General features: G+C 42.9%; 1 protein-coding gene across 1 annotated transcript; it reads right to left on the bottom strand.

Annotated features, from left to right (window-relative positions):
* Window positions 1-9,249: 9,249 nt before the first annotated feature.
* Window positions 9,250-26,468, bottom strand: LOC311610852 (polyunsaturated fatty acid lipoxygenase ALOX12-like; the record flags this gene model as incomplete). The annotated part of the gene is made up of 14 exons (XM_084862363.1): window positions 9,250-9,432; window positions 9,544-9,711; window positions 9,845-9,945; window positions 13,245-13,366; window positions 13,864-14,033; window positions 14,246-14,332; window positions 19,347-19,556; window positions 22,171-22,314; window positions 23,099-23,259; window positions 23,499-23,602; window positions 23,696-23,818; window positions 23,923-24,004; window positions 25,593-25,794; window positions 26,334-26,468. The coding sequence occupies 14 exons, from the start codon at window positions 26,466-26,468 to the stop codon at window positions 9,250-9,252; spliced, it is 1,992 nt and encodes a 663-aa protein (XP_084718489.1).
* Between the last annotated feature and the right edge of the window lie 327 nt (window positions 26,469-26,795).

The following is a 26,795-nucleotide window of genomic DNA, read 5'->3' as shown; positions in this document are numbered from 1 at the left end:
CTGCTCGTTGGGTGATTGCACAGTGTGGGTGTGCAGCCATGTTTGCCTGAGGCCTCAGACCAAGCTGCCACCACGGCCAGGGTATTCTGCAGCCCTGCCGGCCTGAGATCCCAGCCCATACTGCCACCTCGGCTTTGGTGCAAGGCCCTGCAGGTCTGAGACCCCAGCCCAAGCTGCGGCTGCTGGCCAGGATCGCTCCTGGTGCTGGCGCCTCCCAGCTGGACACCCCGGGCTCCGCCACTGGGCAGAAATCGCTGCGTGGGGGGCAGGCGCCTCCCAGCTAGATACCCTGGACTGCTGCTGCTGGGCAGACTTGGAGACTCTGGCAGGACTAAGAGGACTGGGCACCACCATCTTGTGGCTATGGGTGCCACCATTTTTGTCACAGAGTAATGGTTAATTTGCACATTACTCTTTTATTAGATAGGATAAGCACCACCAACATTCTCAGGGAAAAAGTGGCTATGCTGAGTTTTCTGGTGGAAAAAATATATAAAATGTCTTTCATTTATTTAATCTTGAAAAAACTCAGTCAGGTAGCTATTTCTGTACCACCTCTTTAAAAATAAAGACATTCAAGTTCAAAAAGATGAAGAAATGTTACCAAAGGCACCCAAAATACAGGTGGGTGATCCCAGAAAGTGTCATGATTCATATCATAACCACCTTTTCTCTACTTAGTAATCCTCTGACTGTTGGCTTCTGGCCTTAGTTTACTACTGAACCTTCTACTAAGCTTTTTTTTTTATGGCCTATTGATGCTTAAATCCCAAGGTTATTTTCTCAGTGGTCATGGTTGTCCGAGCCTGTGATGCTTTGACATTTGTCATTTAGCTGAGCTGCTGGCTGAGGTTCCTGTTGTAGTTCATTGACCTCTGGCCACTGTTCTGTTTCATTTGGAGTTCAGGGAGCAGAGGAAGTGCATGTCCACAACCCACATCTCCTTAAGCCTCACCAAATCCCGACCTGTTTCATTTACTAACTTTGATTAACCAATCTTAGAAGAGTAACCTGAGAATATACAGTATACATCCCTGTACCACTCAACCTACAATCACAAAATACATTACTCTGATACTGATATATTCCACAAGGTCTGGGTTTTTACCCTGTTAGATGTGTTTTTAAAATAAATAACAGCCGAAACCGGTTTGGCTCAATGGATAGAGTGTCGGCTTGGGGACTGAAAGGTCCCGGGGTTCGATTCCGGTCAAGGGCATGTACCTTGGTTGCAGGTATATCCCCAGTAGGGGGTGTGCAAGAGGCGGCTGATTGATGACTCTCTCTCATTGATGTTTCTAACTCTCTATCTCTCTCCCTTCCTCTCTGTACAAAATCAATAAAATATATTTTAAAAAAATAAAAAATAAATAAATAAAAAACAAATCATGCTGGTTCATAATTATAAAATCTGAGTGTTGTATATAGGATTCAGTATAATATTGTTTCATTGTAATTATACCAAACTATATGTGGAGAATCTTATTTCTGAGTTATTGCATATATATTTTCTCTGTTTTCATTTTTCCTGATTTTTTTAACCACTTTTATCATTTAATATATCTCATTCTTTTGGGTTAGTGCAACTTATTATTTGACTTACATTTTATTTTTTTATTATATATTCTTAGTGATTTCAGAGAGGAAGTGAGAGAGAGATAGAAACATCAATGATGAGAGAATCATTGATTGGCTGCCTTCTTTATGACCCACACTGGGGATTGAGCCCACAATCCACGCATGTGCCCAGACTGGAATCAAAACCTGACCTCTTGGTTTATAGGTCAATGCTCATCCATTAAGTTGGGCACTTTTTTTGTTTATAAAGTACTGAAAGTTTTCCTTTTTCCTTTGTGATAAAATATATATAACATAAAATTTACCTTTATTATTAAATTTATTTGGGTGACATTTGCTTAGTCTCTCTCTCTCTCTCTCTCTCTCTCTCTCTCTCTCTATATATATATATATATATATATATATATATATATATAAAGCATAATATGCTAATTAGACAGGACAGCCAAACGATCTTCAGAACATCATTCTGGATGTCCTTCTGGACAAAGCTGCAGTGGTGGAGGCTGAGGCAGAGGCGGTTAGGGGTGATCAGGCAGGCAGGCAAGCAGTTAGGGATGATCAGGCAGGCAGTCAGAGGGGCTAGGGGTGATAAGGCAGGCAGATGAGTGATTAGGGGCAATCAGGGAGGCCAGCTGAGTGATTAGGGGCTATCAGGCAGGAAAGCAGAATGGTTAGGGGTGATCAGGTAGTCAGGCAGAGGCAGGTAGGGGCAATCAGGTAGGCAGATGAGTGGTTAGGGGCAATCAGGCAGGCAAGCAGAGGGGTTAGGGATGATGAGGCAGGCAGGCAGAATGGTTAGGGGTGATCAGGCAGGCAGGCAGAGGCAGTTAGGGCCAATCAGGCAGGCAGGCCAGTGGTAAGGAGCCAGCGGTCCAGGTTGTGAGAGGGATGTGCGACTGCTGGTTTAGGCCTGACCTCACATCATGATTGCAAGAGGATGCAGGCCAGGCTGAGGGTCTCCTTCCCACCCTGTGCATGAGTTTCATGCACCAGGCCTCTAGTATGATCATATAAGTTTTCCGGTTTGGGTTTCTATGTTACAAGATCTGTATATTGCACTATGTTTGGCTGTCCTGTCTAACTAGCTTATTATGCTCATATATATATATATATATATATATATATATATATATATATATATATACTAACCAATGTCACCAGGATAAATTTAATAATAAAGGTAAATTTTATGTTATGTATATTTTACCACAAAGGAAAACCACCCAAAGTCAGTTCTTCCCTCACCATATATTAGGCCTCTTCACCCCCACGCCCTTTCCTCTGGCAACCAACCACCACACTGCTGTTTGTGTTCATAAATTTCAGTTTTATATCCACATATAGTGAAAGCATATGGTTCTTAGATTTTTCTGACTGACTTATTTCATTTAGCAAAATATTCTCAAGGTCCACTCAGGTTGTTGCAAATGGCAGTATTTCATCCTTTCTTATGGCTGAGTGGTTCTCCATTGTGTGTATGTGTGTGTGTATGACATCTTCTTCCAATCTTCTGTCTCCGGATACTTTGGTTGTTTCCATGTCTTGGCCACCATGAATAATGCTACAATGCACATAGGGATGCATATATCTTTCCAAACACGTGTTTTCAAGTTTATTTGGCTACTTACCAGGAGAAGGAGTGCTGGTACTTATGGTAGCTCTATTTTTATTTTTTAAGGAATTTCCAGACTGTTTTCCATATTGTTGTACTATTCCACATCCTCACCAGCAGTGAAGGAACATTCTCTTTCTTCCACAACCTTTCCCACACTTATTTGTCTTGTTGTTAATAGCCATTCTAACGGGTGTGAGGTAGTATCCCATTGTAGTTTTGATTTGCATTTCCCTAATCGCTGGTGAGTTTGAACATTCTCTTCATATATTTATTGACTGTTCCTATAACTTCTTGGGAGAGATGTATTTTCAGGTCCTCTGCCCACTTCTTGAGTGGGTTGCTTGTTTGATGTTGAGTTTTATGAGTTCTTTATATATTTTGGAAACTAAACTTTTGTCGGAACTATTGTTTGCAAATATCATCTCCCATATATTTGGCTGCCTCTTTGTTTTGTTGTCAGTTTCTTTACTGTGCAGAAAATTTTTAGTCTGACACAGTCTTGTTCATTTATTTTTGCCTTTAGTTCTCTTGCCTTTGGGATCAAGTTCATAAAATGTTCTCTAAGACCATGTCCGTAAGTTTGGTACCTATGTTTTCTTCTATGTTATTTATTGCTTTGGGTTTTTATATTTTAATTTTTGATCCATTTTAAATCAATTTAAAAATATATATTTTATTGATTTTTTTTTTTTTTACAGAGAGGAATAGAGATGGATAGAGAGTTAGAATATCAATAAGAGAGAAACACCAATCAGCTGCCTTCTACACACCCCCTACTGGGGATGTGGCAGCAAGCAAGGTACATGCCCTTGACCGGATTGAACCTGGGACCCTTCAGTACAAAGGCTGACGCTCTATCCACTGAGCCAAACCAGTTAGGGCATTTTTTGAATTAATTTTTGTACATGGGAACAAACTGTAACCCAGTTTCATTCTTGTGCATATGGCTTTCTAATTTTCCCAATACCATTTATTGAAGAGATTATCTTTACTCCATTGTGTGTTTCTGGCTCCTTTGTCAAAAATTATCTGCCCATATACATGTGGTTTTATATCTGGGCTCTCTATTCTGTTCCTCTGATCTGTGTGTCACTTTCTCTGCCAATACCATAGTGTTTTTATTATTGTGGCTCTGTTGTATAATTTGAAGTCAGGCAGTGTGATACCTCCAATTTTATTCTTTTTTTCTCAGGATTGCTTTAGGTATTTTGTGGCTCCATACAAATCTGGTGATTTCTTGTTTTATTTCTTTAACAAATGACATTGGGGTGTTTATGGGGATTGCATTAAATATGCATATTGCTTTGGGTAATATGGCCATTTTAACTATGTTGATTCTTCCAATCCATAAACACATTTTTTCCATTTTGTTGTATCTTTTTCAACATCTTTTAAGACTGCTTTATAATTATCAGTATATAGTTCTTTCATGTTCTTTGTTAAGTTATTCCTAGGTATTTAATTCTTTTGGTTACAATTGCAAAAGGAATTTGTTATTTTTTTCGTTCCTTTTTCTGAAGTTTTGTTGTTAGTATACAGGAAGGCAACGGATTTTTGTACATGGATTTTTATATCCTGCATGGCAGAGAATTAATTTTCAGAATCATTGTGGAAGCCCACTCTTAAGTGGCTTAAATCCAGAGCCACTTCTTCTTGGCATGGAATTGTCGCTGACAATTCTATTAATTGGGGCTGCATTACTTGCATGCTGGGTTATCATGACTGCCCCTGTCCAGCCATCACCCATCACCTTGCATCATGACATCCAGCCCTTGAGAAGGTGGACTATGCCGCACTTTCCTTGGCCCATTAGTGTCCTTGACAGCCCTGACATTCAACCACATTTCATTTTTCAGTGCTGTGCTCCACTTCCTGGGACTGTGATGACCCTGACTCCCTCTCTGTTTCCATGACTCGAAGCATTACTATGATTCCCAGGGAGAGCCCCTCTACACTGTGTCTTGACACCTCTCCCAGATCATCTGGCCTTTCAATTCTACTTTCCCATTTGTCATTGGACAAGCCTCCTCCATTTTTTCCAGGTGGATGGTCTCAAAGGATGGGGCCCTGCTTCTCGAGGCTGCCTAGGGTGGATGATCACAGCTCTCTTCTCATCTCATTCCTCTCGTACTCTTGACTGATTCCCTATAAATGTCTTGGTGGAGGATCATTTCTTCTGGAATCATGAAAATTTGGGGGATACCTTTCAAATCCTGCATCTTCTCTTCAGGCAATAGGAAATGTTTTTTCCCCCCTTCACTTTGACCAACAAAGCGTTCTTGCCTTTCAGAAGATAAAGGCTTGTCCTGTATGGTTTTGCTCAGTGGTTAGAGCACTGGCCTATAGACCAAAGGGACCAGGTGTGATTCCTGGTCAAGAGTCTGTATCTGGGTTGGAGTCCTGATCCTGGCCAGGGTCAGGGTGCTTGCAGGAGGCAAGTAATTCATGTGTCTCTTCCCTGCGGGCCCCTCCTCCCCACACACTTTTTCACTCTATCTAAAAATCAATGGAAAAAATATCCTCCAGTGAGGATTATATTTTTAAAAAAATGAAGGTTGTACTGTTCAGTTCTCAGGAAACCTGTCCTTCTCTCTTGGTGATCAAAGTCATTCAATCTGTTCTGTTGGTGAAAGTAGTCAGATTCATGGTTGAGTTGTGCATCTGCATCTGGAGACAACTTTTCATTCTCCCTTCAGGAAGAATCATCTCGCCTATGATCGACATTACCTGTGCGTTTCAAAGAATTCCCTTTTTTTTTTCTTGTTCATAACACAGTTGCTGCTGTTGCCTTTTCTGTTCTTCTTCTTCTCTAGTAATATCTTCAGCTTCTTTAGAGGTTCCTGTTCTATATGAATTCATTCCTTTTCCAAGCATTTGCATTCCATTCTTTGTCTCTCTCTAGTTTTTATTTTTCAATTTCTAGGCACTCTCCAAGAGTGTTATAAATAAGAATCCTTGTATGGAACTCCTTCAGAGGCCTTGATTGCTTGAGAATATTTGTAATACACCTTTATATTTGAATAAAAATTTGGCTAGATATACTTTTAAAAATACCACATTACATATAACCTAAGTAATTTGGGGCATGTGTGAAAACTATAAGACTAAATGCAAAAGCAAGTGCACACAAGCATTATACTGTAGTGAATATTTCTCATTAGCAATTGTGATACTCTATAAAGATATTGTCAATTGAGCAATTAAGTAAATGTATGGTGACTGTTGGGACCCAGGTTTCTTACTGCTGGAGTGAGAAGTTACATATAAGAGGGTGAGTAAGAGGCTAGAATCATCCCCTGACAATGAATTAGAATGGTGATTTCAATATAAACACAGATATGTGTGTATATGTACATATACTAGTGTGTGTGTGTGTGTGTGTGTGTGTGTGTGTGTGTAAGCACACACATATGTAGTTCATTATTAAGTCAGGCGAGAAGACCTAGAATTAATGACCCTCCAGAGGCAGTAAACAGGTCAACACTCAACCACTGAAACATACCGCCAACACAGTATTTGTTTTTAAATGATTGTGTTTGCTGAATTATGTTTCTTATGTTATCATTTTTTTTCTCCTTTTTTTTTTTTTTTTTTAATCTTGGACTTGTCCCTATGTGGGGTAGCTTACCTAACTCCCTGAAGATCCTTATTATTATTATTATTATTATTATTATTATTATTATTTATGATTAACACTGAGGCAATTTGTCGGTGAGCCTGAAGCTCTACAAGGACAGTACTTATTGACTACAGGGCTCTGCCTTAGAATGAAGACCCATTTCTCTTGTGTGTTAGGCTAATCTGCTGTAATGAGGATAGAGTGCCTCCAACAAAATAGACACTTATTTCTCTTGTACATAATGCTCGGAGCTCTCCAGGGTATGTTAGTGGTTCTGATAAATGCAGTCAACAAGCAAAACACCTATGGTATTGTCTTAATTTACATGATTGAAGCTAGTTTACTACTATCATGTTAACATTCCAAACTACAGGAAACTAAACAGAGAACATAGAGAGCAAGCCCATTGTTTTAAGGAAGTCAGCAATGGCACACATCACTTCTGTTCATATACTAAACACTACAGTTAGTCATATGGCCAACTCTGGCTGACAGAGGGGTGTTTGGAAAATTTATTTTCTATTTAAATAGAAATAGAGAGGTGTCTGTTTGAGTCTTTGTTATTATTTTAGCATCATGTTTATTGTACTTTGGGAATAAGATGAGATAAAAGAGTAGGTTCTTTTCTCCATCTCAAACCAGAAGCTTGATTAAGTGTTTTTCCCCTCAAATCAGAGTAAAGATTTTTTTAAGGTTTTATTTCTTTTAAAAATCTATCATTTTAAGAATTTATCTTTATTGTTGTATGTATCTGTAATATGATCCAATCAAAGGGAAGGTTTGATCCAATTGATTGGATCCTATTCAATTGAAGCCAAGATAACATAAGAGGAGATACTGTTGTGGGGCATGCCCATAGGAAGTAAAATAGCAACCATAAAGGGGAGGTACCAATCCTGGGTAAGTGATCAGATTCAATAAGCATCCCAGAACCCAGATGATCTAGTAAATGGATTGGTTATAGAGATAAACAAAATGAAGCCAGAAAGGATTGGGAAGCTGATTGGTTGGTTTGAAAGGGCACCTGGTTCTTATTATGCCTGAGATACTATAATGGAATTCAACAGTGTTTACAATGGCAAATTGGATATATCTCAAGAATTCAAAGTTGATTTAAGACTAAACACTTTATATAAATGAGTTCACTGACACAAACAAACCATAACACACTATATTTGGATAATAACAAGCTGATTTTAATATATATATGAAAGGTCCCAAGTCCAAGAAAAGCTGTCACCTCTAAAAGACAAATTTGATGTACAATATATATGCTACAAAATAGTAGGTTATTTTAATTTAAAAAGTTGTAGTAATTATGTCAGTATGGTATAGAGTAAGACAGCCACATTAATGAAAACATAGATTAGAAAAAAAATTTCCATTCTCATTTGGCAAAGTGATATATGCTAGCATTATAGATCAGTGAGAGAGGATGGGCTCTTGAATAAACTATGCTTGTATAATAGATTTTCCCAAGAGAAAAATTGGAATTGAATATTTATCTCATGCAATATTAAGAAATCTATCTCAACTGCTGCTAGGCTGGACTTGGATATTAAAAACCCACTTGCCCACACCATGAGTATGAGACCTCTCAAATAAGTCTTGTTGCAGTGAGAGGGCAGCTGCTGTCAGCCAAGTCTCTGTCTGTTACCTGGGTCCCACTTTGAGCTGTGCATGGGATGCGAAACAGCCAAGGGGGCAGGAGACCTCCCTCAGAATGGGACAAGGTTCAGGTGCCTGCCATGTTGCAGGGGAGATTGGTAAGGGTCTGTGCCCCACCTCTGTTGACCCCCAAGTTCTCTCCTGATGGCCCCTCTGCGACTGTGCCTGTCTTAGGTTGTTCCTTCCTTGAGGAATCTTACCCGTCTCTGGCTAACCAGCCATCCTGGTTATGTGAGGGGGCCAAGCAGGGTGATGTGAGGTTTAGTTCCCCTATGCCCCCCAAGCACCTGCCTCGGGAACCCCTCACCTGCTGGCGGGGCCCAGACATTGATCTCATATTTTGGGGAACCCATGTTTCTTTTCCAGAAAGGGCTCAGCTCCCCCCACTGGGTGGGCAAGAGATCCGTGGTACCAGCCACCATGGTGCTTCAGCCTTGGTATGAACTGAAAGGTCAAGCAACAATTGTGGGCACCTGGACCACATGATTATATAATAAATGAAAAAGACAAATTTTCCAGAGGTAGGAGAAGGCTACATGAGTAAATATTGATCTCTTTAAGAAATGTATTTTCAAGTTAAATGTCATTCTGTTAGATGACCTGGAAGTGGGGACAGTGCCTCAGACTAGTGATATATTCAAGGAGGGAATTCAGACAGAAAAGAAAATGGAACCATAGCAACTCAGATGCAGGAAAACAAAACTCAAAAGGAAAATGTTAACCCTAGTATTGGCCTGTGGTCTTTGAGAGGCCATTATACTGGGGCTCAGAGAGCATCACTGTTAAGCTCTATGCAGCTGGGCTTCAGGTATTCATAGGGAAGGTCTAGCTGCTCATTCCGGGCCACTATCTCCCTTTCCAGGTGGTCCAGATCTGCTTGAAATTGTCTTAAAACAGCCTTGGGCTCAGAGCCTGAGAAATATTCTTCTGTGTGATGCCCCAGGGGTACCTGAAGCAGAAAATGAAAGATTGATCAGCTTCTAGTTCCAGAGCCCAGCCCCACACTCTGAACTTTCATTTCCATTACCACTGCCACAGAATTCCCCAAATCCCCTCTTACCATGTTTGGCTTCTGCCGGTGCACTTGCCTCACGAAAAGCATCTGAAGACAGCTCTTCTGGACATCTGGGAGTGAGCCCATCAGTGTGGCCATTGTCACATCTTCCTTGGTGGTAGGAGGGGGCATCCGCATTGTGAATGGGGTATTAGGGACCCAGAACAACCAGTCCTGCCAAGGGGAGAGGGATCTGGAGTCAACCAGACAATCTGATGTGCAGGGCTCTAGCTCCCAACTCTTTCCTTCAAACATACCCTAGACCAGGCACTTTCCCTCAGGGACCCAGGCTTTCAGTTGTCTATACCTGGCTGAAGTTGACTGCTGCATGCTGGGCAGTGCATCTGAAAATGCACATGGTAAGGAAATGGCAGAGCTGAGCGCGGGACTGGAAGGAGATAGGAAAACCTAGAAGAAGAAATACCAAAGTTTAGAAACTGCAATCCCTGAAAAAGATAAGGAAGTAAGTAATGATGTCTGGAGATACCCATATGTTATGATTAGTGTGCATTTATTCATATAAAATATATACTGCAACAAAAAAAATAGCTAGGAATACATTGAACCAAGGAGGTGAAATACCTGTACACTGAAAACTGTAAGACACTGAAAAAAGAAATTGAAGATAATTAAATGGAAACATATTCTATTGTCATGGATTGGAAGAATTAATATTGTTAAAATATCCATACTATCCAAGGCGACCTATATACTCAATGCAATCCCTATGTAATTACAATTGCATTCTTCAAAGAAATGGAATAAATCAATCTACAATTTATGAATTTAGTGAAACCCCAAATAGCAACAGAAATCTTAAGAGAGAAGAACAGAGTTCAAGGTACCCTCATCCTGCTTCCTGATTTCAAACTGTATGACAAAACAAAATTGATCAAATCAGGATGGTGTTGGGCAAACAGCAGACACATAAATCAATAAAATAGAAAGGTGAGCCCAAAAAGGGAGCCAGGAATATACAATGGGGAGAGGACATTGTCTTCAATAAATGGTGTTGAGAAAACTGGCAGCCACATGTAAAGGAATGAAACTGGACTGCTATTTTATGCCACACACACAAATTAAGGAAAAAATGATTCAAGTCCTGAAACCATAATACTCCTAGATAAAATATCAGTCTCGATGATGACATTTGGATTTGCTAAAGCAAAGGCACCAAAAGCAAATGGAACTACATCAGGCTAAATATCTTTTGCACAGCAAAGTAAACTGTCAATGAAATTAAAAGGCAACCTCCCGAATGGGAGAAAATATTTGGAAATCACATATCTAATAGGGGGGTAATATCCAAAATATATAAAGAGCGCATTCAACTCGATAGCATAATAAACCAGAAATCCAATTAAAAAGTGCACAGAAGATCTGAATAGACATTTTCCCAAAGACTAACAGATGGCCAACAGGTATATGAAAAAGTGCTCAACATCCCTAATCATCAGGGAAATGTAAATCAAAATCATAATGAGATGTCACCTCACACCTGTTAGAATGACTATGATAGAAATTCAAGGAATAACCAGTATTGGTAATGCAGTGGAGAAAAGAGAAGCCTTGTGCATTGTTAATGGGAATGTAAATTGGTGAAGCCACTATGGAAACCGGTATGGGAATTCTTTTAAACAATTTAAATATAGATCCAGCAAATACACTTCTGATATTTATCCAAAGGAAATAAAAACACTGTCTTGAAAAGATATCTGCATCCCAAGTTCATTGCAGCATTATTTATCATAACCAAGACATGGAAGCAACCACTGTTGTTGGTTTGGCTCACTTGGTTGGGCATTATTCTGTGCACCAAAAGGTTGCTGATTCAATTCCTGGTCAGTGCACATGCCAGGTTATGGATGGCGGGCTCCAGTAGAGGGCATGTGGGAGGCAGCTGTTCAATAGTCCTGTTCCTCAAAAACAGCTATGTTTCTCTCTCTCTCTCTCTCTCTCTCTCTCTCTCTCTCTCTCTCTCTCTCACCCTTACCATTTATCCAAAAGTAAATTTTAAAAAGGCATGGCTGCAGAGGGAGGGAAGGGGCCTCTGGCCAGAGGACTGGGGGCGGGACACGTGCTCAGTGTCTGCCCCCTAGAAGGAGAGAAGGGGCCTGTGGGACACAAGCCCAGCATCAGCGCCCCAACCATGCAGAGGAAGGGGAGGACCCAGAAAAATGGATTTTTCCAGATCCTGATGCTGACGGATCCCTATGAGTGCCAGGGTCCTCTGCCTATAGATCCACAGTCGAGAGGCGACCATCATGGCACCGTGGTGGGGGATGGTGTCTGGCGGGCACACTATAGACATCAAATCACTGTCACCGAGGCCACCCTCCACCCCTGACACACTTGCAAGTAGTATGGTCTAAGGGGGCGACTCCTGAGGCGTGGCTCCCATGGCAGCTGATGCACACCACCTCTGGTGGGAAAGCAGGACCTGAGAGCCCAAGACTCCGAGTACCTGAGCTGCAGGTCGTCATGGGCTGGGGCCCTGAGAAGGCCCCAGGACAAGCATCTTCCTAATGGTTGCATGGAAGGAGGGGAGGAATCTCTGTTTAGAGACCGGCCGAGGAACAACCCCACCCCCCAACTTTGTGCATGAATTTCGTGCACCAGGTCTCTAGTGAAGGAATAATAGAGCAAAGAGAACATTCAGAGTTGAGGGAAAGGAATGGTGGAATCAGAGAGTAAAGCTTATATATAAAAGCTTATATATGACTGTGTTTTGTAAATTCTTAAAGTGGATATTTCATGGGAAGAGGAAGGCCAGGCAGAGGCAAACGCATCTTCTGGGTTATGGGATGCTGAAGGACAGAAGTAAAAAGTACCAGAGAATATTTGGTACTAAAAGGGTAGGGGGTGTTTCCCAGACCCTCCCAAGAAAGCCTTCCTCCAAAGGTCTGGCATTGGTATATTAAACCTTGTATTCCCATGTCCCGGCCATAATAGCTTCCCAGTAAATGTTTGTACTTGTTCCACAGGCTGAGGATGGGACTCAAGGTGTTGGTGCAAAGTATGCAGGGGCAGGGCCTGAAGGACAATTTGAAACAGATGAGGTTGGTCCATGTGTGCTACAGAGAGGAGGATGAAACTAGGGAAAGCTCAAAAACACTGTATTTCTTCTTCATAGGTTAAAATGTGGAGTGGAAGAATGGAAGGTAGTAGGTAGAGCCTAGTGAGGAAATGTACTGGCTAGGGAAATCTGAGATTCAGTTTTCACCTACAAATGACCCTGCACTGTGATAATGTGCAGTGTGCTTGGATCCTCTGTGTGGAGTGGACAGTAGCAGGCAAGAGGAGAAGGGAGAGAAAGCCAGAGATTATCATTATGGAATTTGGTGGGAAAAATTTCCCCACTTATTTTCTTAGGAAGAGCATCAGAGGGCACAAGCAGGGCCTGAGCAGATCCCCTACTGGTTGTGGTTCTGGACCCACTGAGCCCCATGCTGTGGCAGGTTGGGGGCATCAGTGTCAGGAATGGGGGATGGTCATAAAGGTTAATAATCAGTTACTTTGAGGAGGAAAATCCTTGGGTTTGTAGGACAGTCCTAACACTTATGAAGTGGGAATGGTCTTCATATGCCTCATGTGTGGAGGACAAGAGGGTGATGAGTTTTTAGGTACATGTCCCCAGAAGGGCAAGATTGACAAGGGACTCTGGGCAGAGTGTCCAATGAGTTCTGTTCTCTGGGGAGGGATCTCACCTCGGTCCTGGGCCTGGCACAGCCCCACCTCAGTGATCTCCCGACACCAGGCCTGCAGCTCAGGGTCCCCTCTCACGACGTCATCCCTGTGGTAGAAGAGGTGGACGATCCCCTCCACGTACCTGCCCAGAGAAGGGAGCTGAGCTCCTTGAGAGTAGAAGCTCTAGCCTCTGACTGCTACTCCTTTTCTGTGGCCTCAGCCAAGCTTCTTCCACTGTATCTGGGGACAGATTATACAAGACTTACTTCTTGGGACATCCCTGAGCTCACACTACACACTAGTTTAGAAAGGAATAAAATGTGAATCCTTAGTTTTAATAGTTCCCTAAACATGATTAATAACCATTCTTCCTAACAAAACCCTGGTTCTTCTCGATACCCTTCTCCCCATTCCCAAGTTTCCCAACCTACGCTTTCTACTTTTCTATTCTATTTTCCTCTTTTTCACATCCAACTCACTATCTCTTCACCATTCCTCATCTCTCCCAGGATTGAGTCCTCTGCTCCTCCTGTCTGGACCTTCTTTCGTGTTCCTTATGCCCCATGCTGACCTCAAGACACAGATCCTCTCTCCCTCTCCCCAATGGCTCTACATTTCTCAGCTACCACTCTTACCCACCGGGCAATGATCTCCCAGAGCCGTAAAGCATCATGGGCATAGAGAGCACTTGGAATTCCCAGCAGGCCCCGGTCAGCCAGATCTTCAGGAGGACAGAGGGAGCGGTAGGTCAGCTTAGCCATGGTCCGACGCAGCAACTGCACATGGGGCCCTCCGCTTGTGCTCATTGTCTGGAATTTGAGAGTTGATAGGTCTCACGGAATAAAAGAGCTGCAGAATCTTATATAAGGGGTTCAGTGTTGGGGTTTGTAAAATTAAAGGTATAAAAGGAACAGGCACATAGGTTTAAGGATCAGGACATTCATACCAGGTGGTCTGAGTCTGTGAAGATGGTAGGAGGTTGTAGAGAGATGAAAGACCCATGTCCCCATTTCCTCTTTACCTGACTAAATATTCCACTATCAGAGTCTAATTGGGTCCGTCCCCCAATGTTGATCTCCATGATGTAGCGGATGTGTGGGATCAGGAGCTGAATGAAGAAAATTAGAGAAGGGTAGTTAATGGAGTACATTCTTGTGTCCTCCCTTGTAGGGAGTCTTTCAGCCTGGTGACTTTGTCTCCTCTGGGTCTTTTCCTCCCTGTCCTGGATCTTTTCCTTTGTAGGCTGTTCTCCTTCTGCTTCTTTGATCACTAACTCTCATGTTCTCCATAACTCTACTGTGAGTGGGGCTCTGGAGCTAGAATGACCTCGGTTTGAGTCCTGTGTTTTAACACCTCATTCTGATACTTGTTCAAGTCCATATACCCTCTACATATCAATTTCTTCATGTCAAACAGGACGATATCTTAAGGCAGGTGCTGCAGTGGTGATTATGTGACTGATATATAGAGAGTATTTTGCTCAGTGCCTGGTACACAGAAGCATTGATTGGGGATTGTGGCTGAGTGACATGGAAGCTACTGGAGTCCCAGATATTCCTCTTAAGAGCCTGTGCACAAACATACACGGTCATCCTTCCTCTTAGCCTCAGCTTCAGGTGGCAGCTTTGAGGGAATCCAGGGATATATGGAGAGGAAATGGACTGTCTGCCATTGGGGCAAGAACTCAGTGGCGACTTTCTCCAAGACAAGGGTATTCACAGGGGTTATTGTTCCTGTTCTGGGACCTCCCCCATAGCAGAGCTGACTGGCAGCATATGTAACTATCATTCACTGTGGCCAACACTGTTAGCTCTGCCCTGGTGATTCCCTGAGACCCCCACCCCATCCAATTTGTTGTCCCACCCAAGCTATTTGATGTGGCTTTTCCATATGAATGGCTTGTCCTGGCTCACGTTTCAGACTTTCCTAAAATCTCTTAAACAAGCGGTAGCTGGAGTCAGTGTGCTCCAAACCTATCAGTAAGAGGCCCAAGACCTTGCACTAGCACCAGTCTGTCTTACTTCACAGCTGGGCCTCGCTAAGGTACTTTTTAGCCCAATACAAATAATAGCCACCTGCAGATCTCTCTGTAGCTCCTGAGTGGCCCCAAGTAGTGGCTGACTTTGCACCTCCTGGGAGGCCCCAGAACCAGTGCACCCAGTGAACAGCTTCAGTGCATACCAGATTACAGCTCTACTCATCCACAAGTGACGCACTCAAGGGGAAGACTTAGTGTGCACCAAAGCCCCCCTGAAGCAAGTATTGCTCCACAAGGGTGTCTCCTGAATAGAATTTCTTCCGCTGTAGTCACAACAGGTCCTCACAGCAAATTGGCCTGGAGGTCAATTTCTCCAAGTGACTGCAACAACAATCAAGGATCAACTACAACAAGAATGTACATATAGGTCATACAGGGGCACACCTAGAGTGCACAGCTCAGGTGACTGGGAAAACTGAACCACTGGGCCCTACAGGACACCTAATACAGAAGGCCAATCTACCAATTCCAGGAGACATAACATCTCTATCTAATATATAGAAGCAAAAGCAGGGGGGCAGCCAAAATGAGGAGACAAATAAATGTTACAAATGAAAGAAATAGAAGCAAGAAAACTACTGGACATAGAGTTCAAAACAATAGTTATAAGATTACCTAAGGATCTTAAGGAACTTAAGGAACTTAATAAGAGTTCCAAGGGAATTAGTGACAGTGTCAAGAGAATTAGTGAAACTTCAAGAATCGTAGAGAGAATGTCAAAGATATGAAAAAGGACTTTAAGCATACACTGTCTGAAATAAAGAATAATATACAGAAATTCAACAGTAGAGTTAGAGAATTCTAAGAATCAAATCAATGATTTGAAATATGAGGAAGCAAAAAACAAAACAAAAACAATAACAACAACAACAAAAACACCCATCCAGAATAGCAAAAAGAATAAAAAAAATATGAAGATAGTGTAAGGAGCCTCTGGGACAAATTCAAGCATACCAACATTTGCATTATGAGGGTTCCAGAAGGAGGAGGAGGAGAGAGAGCAAGATGTTGAAAACCTATTTGAAGAAATAATGACAGAAAACTTCCCCCATCTAGTGAAAGAAATAGATTTACAAGTCTAGGAAGTGCACAGAACCCCAAACAAAAGTAATCCAAAGAGGACCACACCAAGACAAATCATAATTAAAATGCAAAGGGTTAAAGATGAAGAGAAGTTTAAAAACAGCAAGTGGAAAGCAGTTAGTTACCTACAAGGGAGCTCCCATGCAACTGTCAACTGATTTCTCAATAGAAACTTTGCAGGCCAGAAGGGAGTACCAAGAAATACTCAAAGGGATGAATAGCAAGGACCTACTACCAAGATTACTCTACCCAGCAAAGCTATCATTTAGAATTGAAGGTCAGATAAAGAGCTTCACAGACAAGAAAAAGCTAAAGGAGTTTATCAAAACCAAACCAGAATTACATGCAATGTTGAAAAGTATTCTTTAAGAAGAGAAAAAAGAAAAAGAAGAAGGAAAAAAGAGATCATAAATATACATGAACAATAAAATGGTAACAAATACATATCTATCAATAATCGAATCTAAAAATAAACAAAAAATCAAAATCTAAAGAACAAAATAAACTGATGAATAAAATAGAATCAGAGGCATGGAAACATGGAACAGATTGATGAATCTCATAAGGAAGGGGAGTGAGGCAGGAATAGATTAACAAAGATCTTATATGCAAATCCGCATTACCTATGGATACAGACAATAGGGTGGTGAAGGCTGGGGGCAGCGTGGGAGCGAAGTGGAAGGAGATAATGGTGGGGGAGGGTTATTACAAGAGAAGGACACTTATGCTACTTTCACAATAAAAAATGCACCTGCCAAGCTAGTGTGGGTCAGTGGTTGAATGATGATCCATGCAACATAGGTCTCATGATTGATTCCCGTTCAGGGCACAGGCCTGGAATTCAGGCTCCATTCCCAGTAGAGGGCATTCAGGAGGCAACTGATCAATGTTTCTCATTGATGTTTCTAAATATCCTCCCTTTCTCTCTCTAAAAATTCAATAACAGCATATATATTTTTTTAAATGTATCAGATCCTGACATGTGCTTTTTAAAAAATATATATATTTTATTGATTTTTTTACAGAGAGGAAGGGAAAAGGATAGAGAGTTAGAAACATTGATGAGAGACATCTATCAGCTGCCTCCTGCACACACCCTACTGGGGATGTGCCCACAACCAAGGTATATGCCCTTGGCCAGAATCGAACCTAGGACCTTTCAGTCCGCAGGCCAACGCTCTATCCAGTGAGCCAAACCGGTTTCGGCAATGTGCTTTTTAAAAAATATTAGATTATTTTTATTTCAGTTTTAACCTGATTAATATATAGGATTCAGGCAGTTTGGATATTGATCAGAGTTTTTTGATGCTGAAAAAGGGAAGGACACAAGTGATACTCTCATAATCAAGATATCAAGGAAGCTCAGATTGTTCTTTTCAGAAAGTTCATGGAGGAATGATGGTGTCACAGAAAATACTAAGACCACAGCAATGAATAAAGAACCCTGAACAGAGTTCCTAAGAGCAATGACAGAAATAATGATGACAATAAAAATAACACCAAAAAACAGACATTTTTCTAGCATTTACTCTGTAATGCCTTAGCAACCCAACAATGGAGATAGCATTTTTTTAAAAAATCCTCATTTAAAAAATCTTCAGACCTGAGCAGTCTGAATCCAGAGCCTGCACAGGTAACCTTGGTAACTCCTCCTGGGAGTTCCAACAAAGACCTGTCTGCCATGAGATGGAGTTGCTATGGTGAGGGAATATGGCTGTGGAGGGGGGCTTATCAATGCAAGGAAATTTTGAAGTGTAAAATTGAACATAACTGATTCAACTAGAGGGAGATGGTCATGCAAAGGCATCCTGAGATTATCAAATCTAAGAGCCCATGAACTACATTAGTAGCTATTTTGTCTATGTCACCTAGAACACCAAACAACCACAGCCCAGAGGAGGGTTCACATTGGACCTCTCAGTGACATTACAGTTCAGTTGTTCTGCCTTCCACATACTCATTTGCATATCTTACCAACACTTCAAACTCTTTGTATGGAAAGCTCAACACCTCATCTTTGCCTCCAAGCTGGCTTCTTTTCCTGACTACACTCTTTCTCACCACTGCTCTGCTTCATAGGCTTATAGAGTTTTGACCCCCTGCTCTGCCCTGTTCCCTGTATCAAAGTGCCATTGAGATTTGGAAAACAATTTTAAGACAAGCACAAGCCTTATTTTGCTGCCTCCTGCCTAACAATAGACACTGAACTCACTGTTTATAGCATTGCAATATTTTTGGGTCATTCCAACAGTATTCACTTTCTGAGCTCCTAGGTCTGGCAGTGAAGAGGCCTCTGACCTTTGTCTGCAATATTGCACAGACATGATGCAGGCAGTGTCTCCTCCCTTCCATCCCTGTCACCACCATGCTAATGTACATCTACTCTCCTCACTCTTGGGTAGATGTCAGTGACCAGCCCTTTTATTTTGTGCTCCTCATAACATTCGGTTGCAGTAGAACATTCTCCATCAATACTATAGTGTTTATAGTTGTCTCTTGTTATTTCCACCTCTATTCCCAGATATGGTTCTCTGGATGTTTGTCATGTCTACCATTTGTCTTCCTAGCTTAATGGCAACATATTGGTTTAACAAATTACATTCCTACTCCCCTTCAGACCCATTGTTGGAGAATTTCAGAGAATTGACTTGCAATACTAGTATGTGTAGAAAATGCTAAATGACTTGATTTAATAGGGTAGATATCTATGTGTATTATTTCTACAATTGCATGTGAATCTATAATTAGTTCAAAATTAAAGTAATTTAAACATGAAAATATAACCACAAGATGAAAAGTCTTGCCATAGTTATTTTTCTCTTTTCCCCTCCTGCCTATGAAGATCTTTGCAGCAATACCATATCAATGCTAGATTATTGCAAAGAAAGTTTGTTTCATATTCCCAGCCACATGATTAGGCTTTTAAAATCCTGGGGAACTGTTGTATTATTTCCTTTCTCTAGGATGTGAGCAAGAGGAGACATGGAGGGTAGGTATGTACCTTGAAGACAGGATGCAGTTCTGGGAGGCACCTCATGGTCGCTACAGCGATGACCTCAGTAACCAGATGAGTGGCCAGAAAGTGATATTGGAACAGGAGCAGTTGGAAATCTGAACTACGAACCCAGGTCTTTGCCAGGAGCCAAGTAAGTGGAGGATCTGAAGGCAGGAATATTGGTGAGGTGGGGGAGCTGGGATTGGGAGGCTGGATCTGCAATAAAAGGAATTAAGCATTCATTGACCTCATCATATGTTAGACACTGTGCTCAGTATTCTGGGGGAAACTGATGACTAAGATTATTGTCTCCCAAGGGTTAATACACTCATCCTCTGACTAGCTTTGGGGAAATGTGAGAACCATCATAGTCAGGTTCAAAGCATGAGGAATTGCAAAGAAGAATCCAGTATGATGGGAGAAATTTGATAAGGATGACAGTTAGGATTGGTAAAATAAGAAGGAGAAGCTTGATGTGTGAGGTAACTGACAGTTCTCATCAATTGATTGATGAGAAGAGTAAGAGTGAAAACACACTAAAACCAAGGAAGAGACTTTCAATATGGAAGTGGAACTAGGTGGATCTTACACTTGCCTTCTTCCAGAATCAAACTGGAAATACAACTAAATTAAAGAATAATTGCCCTGAATAAACAACTAAAGACAAGATGAAGAATATTCTTATAACCAAGGGTTTACAGAAACACATAAAGATTGGTAGGAATGACAGAGATGCAAAAAGGACAGGCCCCCCACCCCACTCCCAGAGGTAGTGGCTAAGGTTCAGGAGGTATACCTCATCTGTGAGGAGTTCCTCTGAGAAGCATGGGGCCTAATCCCTAGGCCATGCTCCCCAGTCCAACGCACCAGAGCCAGGAAGAAGCATTCACATAAACATTAGACTGTAAAAAAAAAAAAAGCAGCAGGGTTTCTATCTGCCAAAGAGTAATGGAATGTGCTGGAGACACAGGCACCCTCTTAAAGGGCTAATGCACAGAATTCCATTTGCAGCCACTCACTTTTGGTTCTAGTGGAGAGAGGGCAGTACAAACCAAAGTTGCCTAAGGAGAGTATGAGGTTTGGACTCTGGGGTGAAGTCAGGGAGATGGCTTCTGGGATACCTGTGCTGAGTCATTCTTCTGTGGCACAGTCACCATCTCTTCTAGGTGGAGCAATACTCTCCATGCAGCCTCAGACTGGGGAAAAGCAACGTACCCGAGGACAAAGACACCCATGAATGAAATTTTTTTTAAAATGGGCAAAGGATCTAAATTGGTAGTTCTCCAAAGTGGACATACAGATGGCCAAGAGGCATATGAAAAAATGCCCAAAGCCACTAATCATTTGAGAGATGCACATTAATTAAAATGGCAAGGAGGTACCACCTCACACCTGTCATAATGGCTACCCACAAATCAACAAATGACAAGTGCTGGTGAGGATGTGGAGAAAAGGGAACCCTAGTGCACTGCTGGTGGGAATGCAGATGGTGCAGCCACTATGAAAAACAGTATGAAGTTTCCAAAAAACATAAATATGGGATTCCATTTTATTCAGTGATCCCACTTCTAGAAATATAGCCTAAGAAATGTGAAACACCATTCAGAAAGAATATATGCATTCCTATGTTCAAGGCAGTGTAATTTATAATAGCTAAGATCTGGAAACCCAAGTGTTCATGAGTAGATGAATGGATTAAAAAAGCTGTGGTACATTTACACAATGGAATACTATGCAGCAGTGAAATGGACCTCTTAGCCTTTGAGACAGCATGGATGGACCTGGAGAGTATTATGCTAAGTGAAATAAACCAGTAAAAGAAAGACAAGTATCACATGATCTCACTCATATGTGGAATCTAAAGAACAAAATCAACTGATGAACAAAAGATATCTGGAGACATAGAAACATGGAACAGACTATCAAATCTCAGAGGGAAGGCAGGGGTGGAAAGGTGGTTGGGAAGAGAGTAACTAAAGAATGAATATATATGTATATTTATGTATATCCCATGGACACAGATAATACTGTGATGAGAGCTTGGGTGGAGGTTCGTGCAGGTTAGAAGGGGTCAATGGGGCAAACACTTTCAACAATAAATATGTTTTTCAAATGACGTGGTACATTTACACAATGGAATACTACACAGGCATAAAATAGAAGGACATCTTCCTTTTTGGACCTGGAGATTATTATGCTAAGTGAAATAAGCCCATCAAAGAAAAACAAATACCATATGCTCTCACTTATATGTGGAATATAATGAACAATATAAAGTGATGAATAAAATAGAAACAGAGGCATGGATACATAGAACAGACTGACAACTGTCAGAGGGTAGAGGAAGAGTGGGGGACAGAATGAAGGAAGGTGAAGCAATTAGCCAAAGATCATATATGCATAACTCACAAACACAGATAACAGTGTGCTGAAGGCCAGTGGGAGGGAAGTGAGGACTGGGTGGAGGTGAGCAAAGGGAGAGTTCATGGGGACATCTTTAATAGTGTCAAAAATAAAAGTTTAAAAAGGAAACAAGAAAAAAAGGAGAAAAAATGTCTAAGAAAGTATAAGTATTTCACAGATTCAAAGGTCAGAAAGAGACTGAGTAGTCTTAGGGTGAGTACCAATAGAGACCATTCTGACTCTGAAAAAGGCAATTTCAGATGAGTAGTGAGCAGGCTGTGAGGTAGAAAAGGGAGATTGGAGACCTGGACAGGTCGCACTGAGTGAGGCAGGGGTTGAGGGACAAGAGCCAGCTGTCTTTGTCCCTGAGCAGAGATTGGGGTGAAAACAGAGCAGTATTGGAAAGAGGATTTCCAAAACATGGCACCTGGATGGACATGGGGAGCAGCTTGCCACTGGGCTCCATCTTCAGCATGACGAGGGGGGCAGCCACATACTGCTTCTCTCCTTGGATCACGTTGCCTGGAATTCCATCCAGCAGGATAAAGTCAGCCTCAAACAGGGAACCGTTCTGGAGAAAGGGGGGACATATCAATGGTTAGAGTTTGAATACTACATCCAGAGCGACAAGGTAAAGTGGCAAAATGTAAAGAAATTCAGTCTAATTTCTTGCAATTATCCTATATCAGTTCCAGAGTCCTAGTGGCAGAAATAAAGAAAGCATCCAGAGCATTTAATCCAAATCATCTCAGTTGACAGTGAGTAAAGAGGCAAAATGAGCCAAAACCGGTTTGGCTCAGTGGATAAAGCATCAGCTGTGGACTGAAAGGTCCCAGGTTCCATTCTGGTCAAGGGCATGTACCTTGTTTGCGGGCACATCCCCAGTAGGGGGTGTGCAAGAGGCAGCTGATCAATGATTCTCTCTCATCGATGTTTCTAACTCTGTCCCTCTCTCTTCCTCTATGTAAAAAATCAATAAAATATATTTTTAAATTTAAATTAAAAAGAGGCAAAATGAGAGGAATCTTTCCCAGGGACATGTTAATTCCCTGTGGCAGTGGTGGTTCAAGACCATACTTGGCCAATTTCTTTGTACCATGGACATGCTAAGTTTCCCCCATCAAGGTTTCCAGGCCTCTTTCCTCAGCATATTCTAATTTCCTGCTACTCTATCTGGCACCCACCAAACTTATAGTATCCCCTGCATACTCTAGGTTTTCCCTGCAAAGGACTCTGCACCCAGGGACAGTGGGCTAACACAGCCTCCTTTCTCTGACTCACTTTTGGTCCCTCCCCTGCACCCCTTCACTTCCCCACACAGATAAGGAGAAGACAACAGAAGGCCAGGGCTGTACCTGGAGTTCTTTCTCCAGCTGGGCCTGAAGCTCCTCCATCCCTGAGGGCAGCACCAGCCGGGAGGGCAGAGAGGTGGAGCGTCTCAACACCATGGGGTTGGCGCCATTGAGGAACTGGTAGCCAAAAAGCTCATCTTCCTGCCAATGCTGGTGAACCTTCTCTGTGGGGTTGGAGTGGAGGGTAAAGGGAGGGTATTTACCACAACCTGATGTCCCTCTTTAATACAGCATATGTTCACGCTGTATCCAATCCCTGTCTTTTCTTCTTGTTGCCTCTGAGAAATGACCAGGCATAATATCTTCTCATCTGGGAAGCACTTATGAGAGACTATGGGGTGTGAAGGTTGGGCCATCAAAACAGGCTGTTTTAGGACTTACAGGGGCCAATGGGAATACTGACCACAAAGGGTGCTCTTGGGGCCACAGAAGATCTGATCAAAGTCCTTTAGGCTGTTCCAGGAGTTCACAGTGGTGTAAACACATTTGAGGATCATCTCCAGAGCCCTAGGACAGGTGTCAAGAATGCCACTGTCAACTCACCAAATCCTACCTGTTATGGGATCCACCACTCCCCACTCCATTGGCATCTTTTCTTACCCTGTTTTCTCTGCCTGTTCATTGTCCAGTGACTTCTCACCATGAAATTTCATATCGGGGGGCAGATTCTTCGCAGAGTCCACAGCTATTGTCAGGGGTAGTCCTTCCTTCCAGGTGCCCCAACTAGCAGATGGGAAAACAGTTCAGGGAGGAATTAGGGGGTCAGTGATGGTGGCAGGATCAGAGAAGAGGTGGGGATATCAGGAGGTCTATGGATGGGTGGTTACCCGTAAATCAGCTGTCTTTCCTTCAGTTCTTTCTCTCGATGCTTCTGGAATTCATCCAAGGGATTCCCTCCTGCCAGGCGGGCTGAGAGAACATTTGACCACATTGTTTGTCCAACTCATGCTATTCCTGACTAGATCTAATCTCTCACTCTTGACTGTATTCCATCAGACTCTTGTCTTTTTCTCAGGCTCTACCTCACCTGATGTATTCCCAAAGTCACTTATTATATCTTTGCGCAAAACCTATTCACGATTTCACCTCTTTCAACCCCAATATTTGTACTTAAGCAGCATTCTATGTTTTCCTCCCTTTCTTGTTTCTGGAATCAAATTCCACTACTTGGGCCTATAATTGATTATGAGTTATCTTCTTAAACATCTGACATGTCCACAATATCCCATATTATTGTGAATTGCATTTGTTAAGCTCATAACAAATGGCCTTCCCCTTTCTACACCTTCACCTTTCCTCTGAATGACACATTTCATATTCATGTTACATATGCACTCTGATATTTCCTGTCCCTACCCCAACCTGATCCCTGGGACAAGAATTCTATGTGTGCTCCCTTCAACCATCCCATGTCATCTGTCTTAGGGAGCGAATAGTTCCATGTTGCTACCTTTCCCTCACTCCATCTTACTTAGCTTCACCATCACATAGTTTATATTTGTTAACCTGACTTGTCCTTTTCTCACCTCTATATTGTCCTCAAAGATACATATTTCATGATTTTATTTTTGTTACATTTATTGGGATATACCATTGATTAATAACATCAAATAAAATTCAAGTGTACAATCTTACAATATGACATTTGTATACATTGAGTGTGCTCACCACCCAATGTCTAGTCTCCTTCTGTCAACATGTATTTACCCTCTTTGTTTTCCTTCTGGTAACCACCACTCTGCTGTCTGTATCTGTGAGTTCGTGTTGTTGTTTGTTCATTTGTTGCTTTTTGTTTTATATCCTACATGCAAGAATACATGTAAGAATACAGTTCTTTTTCTTTGACATTTCATTTAACATCATACTCTCAAGTTCCATCCATGTTGTCTCAAACAGCAATCTTTCATCTTTCTTATGGCTGATTAGTCTCCATTCTTACATGCCATTGTTCTAAATTTCTCTCTAGTTATATCTCTCTTCCATTTGTCCCACAGCAACAAATACCATATAGTCCCTGCTCACTCATCCCCATCCAAGTCAGAGTGCCCCCTGCCCTCACAGTTGTCTTCCATGTTTTCACAGGCAAACCAGCTCTTCACGTCATACTATATATACCTTCTCTTACATGCCTCCTCTCAGAGGTACCATATGCTAGCTTTACCTGTCCCTGGCCTAACTTGTTCCCAGTCACACTGAGATCTCCTTCCCACTTTACTTTGGCTCTTCTGTTTTCCAGCATGGCTGCACCTCCCATTCCCAGGGCACACCTTGGAGGTGGGTTTGACACATCACACATTTCCCTGTCCAGTCCTACTTCCAACCCTTCTAGTGCTATGTGTAATGTTCCCCTAGTTTCCTATCTTCCTTGCTCTAAGCCTGCTGAGCATGCACTTTTTCAAGTCTCTCTGACCTTCCTCTGTGCTACCGCTCCCACCACCACTACGACACCCAGTACTCCCTGGGGTCTGCTCCCACTTCCCTGAGGGAGCCTCCTCACCGGTGCCCTCGGGCAGGGTCAGCAGGTCCTCGCCCTGCACCCAGCGGTAGCAGGGGAAGGAGGCCTCCTCCAAGGCTCCCGGGCCCTGCACGGTGATGCGGTCCAAGAACCAGGCGTCGTCCACCAGGGAGTGGTGTTTGCGCAACTTCACGAACTGCAGTGGCCCCAAGTCCTGGGGAACGTCCTGCTCAAACTCCTCCACCTGTGAGGACCAGAACCCGGTGAGAACCAGTAGCGGGGACCCTGGAGAGGACGCTTAACTGAGGGTGCGGGTTCCTCTGTGGAGTCCGGGGACATGGCCTCCAGGGACAGCATGGCCTCCTCCCAACAACTGTGCTGACTGTGGGTCTCAGACATCCCATCTCACCAGAAGGAGGCCCACAGTGTCATGAACTGAACACAGAGCATCATCACCTACCCAGTCCATTCACTGAGCTCTCACCACGCCCGCGCTCTCAGAGGACCTTTGACCACTGATCCCATACGAACACTGGTCTGGAGTCAATGGGAGAAAGTAGTGGAGGGTGTGAGGACCACGGTGGGGGCGAGGGGAAGAGGATAGGTAAAAGGTTGAGGACCCTGGCTCTGAACCTGTCACCCACATTGGTGCAGGCTTCCTTTCTCACAGGAAAGCCCAGCTGGTGAAGCTGCATTGTCATTGGCTCCCAGACTCCCTCGTCCCGCCCGCCCTCAATCAGCCAGCCCAATCAGGAGGTCTGAGTTCCAGCTTGCCCAGCACACCTGTCCGTTTGCTGGCCACAGATGCTGCTCCAACTCTGCCTCCCCATGCTCCCCCACCAGCCATAGCTGCAGTGGTAAGAAAGAGCCAGGGAAGGGCCAAGCCCCGGTGGCCACGCGGATGCGGTAGCGGCCCATGGCAGCAGGTGGGCTCTCCTGGGTGGCAGAGGTTCCGTTACTGGTACCAAAGATTCCGTGGCCAGGCCTGGTCCTGTTGCCTCAGGACAAGTCCAGGGCTTAATAAAGCCGGACTCGGAGTGCCAGCCCACTGCAGGAATGGGCCCCACCCCAGACACACCTGAACCTGGATTAGTCCAGAGGGCGGGGGGAAAGGCTGGCTGCTCCTCTCAGCAAAGTGCTGAGAATGGGGCTTAGAGGAAGATGAGGGGTTGAGCCTGGGTGGGGCAGAGAGGGAGAGGTGCAGGGAGATTTCACCAGAGTTTCTTTCTAGGCTCTCATTTCCCC

This window comes from Pipistrellus hanaki, assembly GCF_964339955.1.
Source record: "Pipistrellus hanaki genome assembly, chromosome: 16".
In the NCBI taxonomy this organism is placed as follows: Eukaryota; Metazoa; Chordata; class Mammalia; order Chiroptera; family Vespertilionidae; genus Pipistrellus; species Pipistrellus hanaki.
This window is presented reverse-complemented; position numbering and strand designations above follow the sequence as displayed.